The 3,178-nt window shown below is 39.4% G+C and overlaps 1 protein-coding gene across 1 annotated transcript; it reads right to left on the bottom strand.

Moving 5' to 3' along the window:
• Nucleotides 1–2,110: 2,110 nt before the first annotated feature.
• On the bottom strand, nucleotides 2,111–2,509 carry LOC102495840 (uncharacterized protein C8orf59 homolog). The gene has a single exon (XM_014582669.2). It carries the CDS (start codon nucleotides 2,463–2,465, stop codon nucleotides 2,169–2,171), a length of 297 nt encoding a protein of 98 aa, XP_014438155.1. The 5' UTR covers nucleotides 2,466–2,509; the 3' UTR covers nucleotides 2,111–2,168.
• Between the last annotated feature and the right edge of the window lie 669 nt (nucleotides 2,510–3,178).

The raw sequence follows: 3,178 nt of genomic DNA, 5'->3' as shown, positions 1-3,178 counted from the left end.
TAATTCAAAGATTAAGCTAAAATCCCCTGTTCTCCGAAGAAACCTCGAACTCGACCTGAAAGTCATTTTACTCATTAATGCAACACATGCCCTCCTGACCTGGGTACAGCCCCAGTAAGCATCCCAGCTGCTGACTTTGTATCCAAATGGCTCTTCCCCACATATATGCCACCCCAGCTCAACCTACTAATTACACCCCAATAATTAATCTAACTTCCATCCGAGAAGGACCAATCTTCCAAATGTACTTCTCCTCTAAGCCTCAAAACTGCTTCACAAGTCGGGGTTCCTTTGAGGTTGGCAGTGTGGCCTGCATCAATATGAGCCCAATAAATAATACCAAGTTTTGCTCTCAGTTGCTAGAATTCTACTTAGCATGTGAACCATATGCTTACCAATGCCTCCCAGCAAACTGGTCTGGGACTTGTACCTGGGCAATTATTACCGCCAAGTAGATATCTCAGAGGGAAAAGAAGCAGTCAATGTACCCTTCGTAGCCCACACTAGGGTTCGTAGGGCCATACCATTTATCTCTCTCGATTGGACTCGGAATTGCCGCTGGAATAGGAAACAGTGTTGGGGGAATAGCATCTTCTGCTGCTCATTACCAACAGCTGTTCACTGCCCTAGCACATGGATTTGACCAAGTAGCAAAAATCGTTGAAACTTTACACATCCAGCTAGACTCCTTAGCAGATGTAGTCCTACAAAATCGTAGGGGACTAGATCTTCTCACTGCCAAAAAGGGTGAACTTTGTTTATTCCTGGGGGAAGAATGCTGCTCCTATGCCAATAAATCAGAAGTAATCCGAGACATGGCCAAACAGTTCAAAGATTTAGCCTGTAAAGAGAGATAAGCAGCAGCAGACTCTTGGGCAGATTGGAACGGACTGTGGACACTAATACCATGGTTAATGCCTCTCCTGAGGTCCTTGACAGCTGTTCTTTTAGGCCTGGCCTGTGTCTTATGTTTTCTTAAGGAACACACATCCACCATCACTCAAGTGGCGGTCAACCCAAATGTCCTGTGCTCAAGGAACACACATCCACCATCACTCAAGTGGCGGTCAACCAAATGCTCCTGTGCTCCTAATCTCCCCTTCCTCAAGACCTTCCTAGAGAATGACCCCTAGGTCAACGCCCCCTAACAGCTTGTAGGGTCAAGAGGGAAAGGGGAGCAAGGAAAGCCTTATATGCCTTCTGTATTCCAAGAGCCCTATCTTCCCTCTGCATTCTGACTGGCTCACACCTCTGCACTAGAACAGACCTTCCCGCCTTGAGCATTTGGCACCGCCAAAATTGAACAGAAACAGCGACCTTCATTGGCCAGACAAGGACCTGTAGCGACCACCTATTGGACAACGACCCTTTTAAGACTGAGCAGCACTCACCCTGGGTGTGACTCCCTCAGCATCTGACCAGATCGCAGGACCACACCCAAGAGCTTGTCGTAAAGTAAAAATTTTTCCTGGGTTTTTTTCCAGTACCAAAAGAAAAACAAAAAAGATAAAATTAGTAAGCCATTAGCTAGACTAGTGAAGAAAAACAGAGAGAGAATCTAGATAGATAAAATCAGTAATGAAGCTGATAACATAAATCTGATATATCAAAAATATAAAAATTTGTGAGAAAACTATAAGCAACCTTATGCCAACAAACTAGAAGATCCAGATAAGATGGAAATTTTCCTAATATGCATATGTTACCTAGGCTGAATTGGGATGAAATAGAAATCCTGAAGTCCAATAACAAATGATGAGATTGATTGAGTAATAAATAGTCTCACAATAAGGCAAAGTCCATGTCCAGATGGCATCACTTGTGAATTCTTTTTTTTTGTTCTATATTTTTACTGCCATGAGACTGTATTTTCTATAAGTCCTTCAATCCAGATAGACAGTCACTGCCACTTATAAAGTGAAGGATGTAAATGAGATATGCAACTGTTTCAGTGAACAGATTTTGTGAAGTGCCTTCTGTTTTAGCACTTTATCACATTTTGTTGACTTCTGACATTCCACTTTCCTAGATTATAGGAAAGATCTGTTTATGTAGTTTGTTTTTAAAATGTGCCAATGTCTGTACATTAACAATATTTTTTAAAATAAAATTGTATAAAACATTTAATTTATTGAACTTTTTGGGTACTTTGATATATCATCACTACATTACAACTGAGCCATTAATCTTGTAGCTTCATCAACATTAACAGGTTCATTATGTCGCTGCGGAACCAGATCTTTCTGTAGAGGTTCAAGAGAAAGGCCTCTTGAAAAGTGTGCCAGTTCTTTCTGTATATTTACAAAAGCTTTATTCACTCTGTTAACTTTTTCATCACTCACAATGTTTATCTTCTTAAGATTTGTAGTGACTGGTTTTGCTTTGTTTTTAGCCTTGAAGTTTTTTTGGCTGGCTATGTGAAATACATTCCTGGACTTCTGACCTCTAAATTTGTTCTTGGCCATTGTCAGACCCCGGACACCTGCGTGCAGCTCCTCAAGCTCCAGGTGACGCCAGCTGCACCATCACTTCTGAATTCTATGGAAACATTTAAGTAAGAGCTAATCTTAATTCTCCTCAAGCTTTTTCTATTCATTTGTAGGACACAGAAATGTTTTATTACCTGTTGATGATGACATGCACCGTATTCTCAACTGAACTGGTTTGAGGTGTATTTCATGTTTGGTAAATCTTCTATTCAAGTTAAATGATTGAATGTATAAAAATAATAATATAATTATCATTTAAAAAGGTAAAGAGTCAAAAGGAAGGAACCCTCCCAAACTCATTCTAAAAGCCCCATCACCTTGATACCAAAACCAGAAAAGGACATAGCAAAAAAAAAAAAAAAAAAAAGAAAAGAAAAATTTAGACCAATATCTATGATGTATACTTATGCAAAAATGCTCAACAGACTACTATCAAACCAAATCCAACAGCATATTAAGAAAATTATATACCACAACCACAGAGGCTTTATCCCAGGGATGCCAGAACGGCTCAACATATAAAAATAATTAGTGAAATATGTCACATTAATACAAAGAACGCTAAAAATCATATGATTATAGATGCAGAAAAACCATTTCACAGAATATAATATTCTTTCATGATGAAGCCTCTCAGCCTTCGGGTAGAAGGTACAATTCCCAAGACAATATAAACCATATACAAGAGA

The sequence above is a fragment of the Tupaia chinensis genome, unplaced genomic scaffold (assembly GCF_000334495.1).
Source record: "Tupaia chinensis unplaced genomic scaffold, TupChi_1.0 Scaffold143728_1, whole genome shotgun sequence".
Lineage (NCBI taxonomy): Eukaryota > Metazoa > Chordata > Mammalia > Scandentia > Tupaiidae > Tupaia > Tupaia belangeri.
Note: the sequence above shows the minus strand (reverse complement) of the source record. Positions and strands in the feature narration are given on the sequence as shown.

Coding starts and splice junctions, on each gene's coding strand:
- LOC102495840 (XM_014582669.2), bottom strand. CDS start 2,465: ATGGCCAAGAACAAATTTAGAGGTCAGAAGTCCAGGAATGTATTTCAC.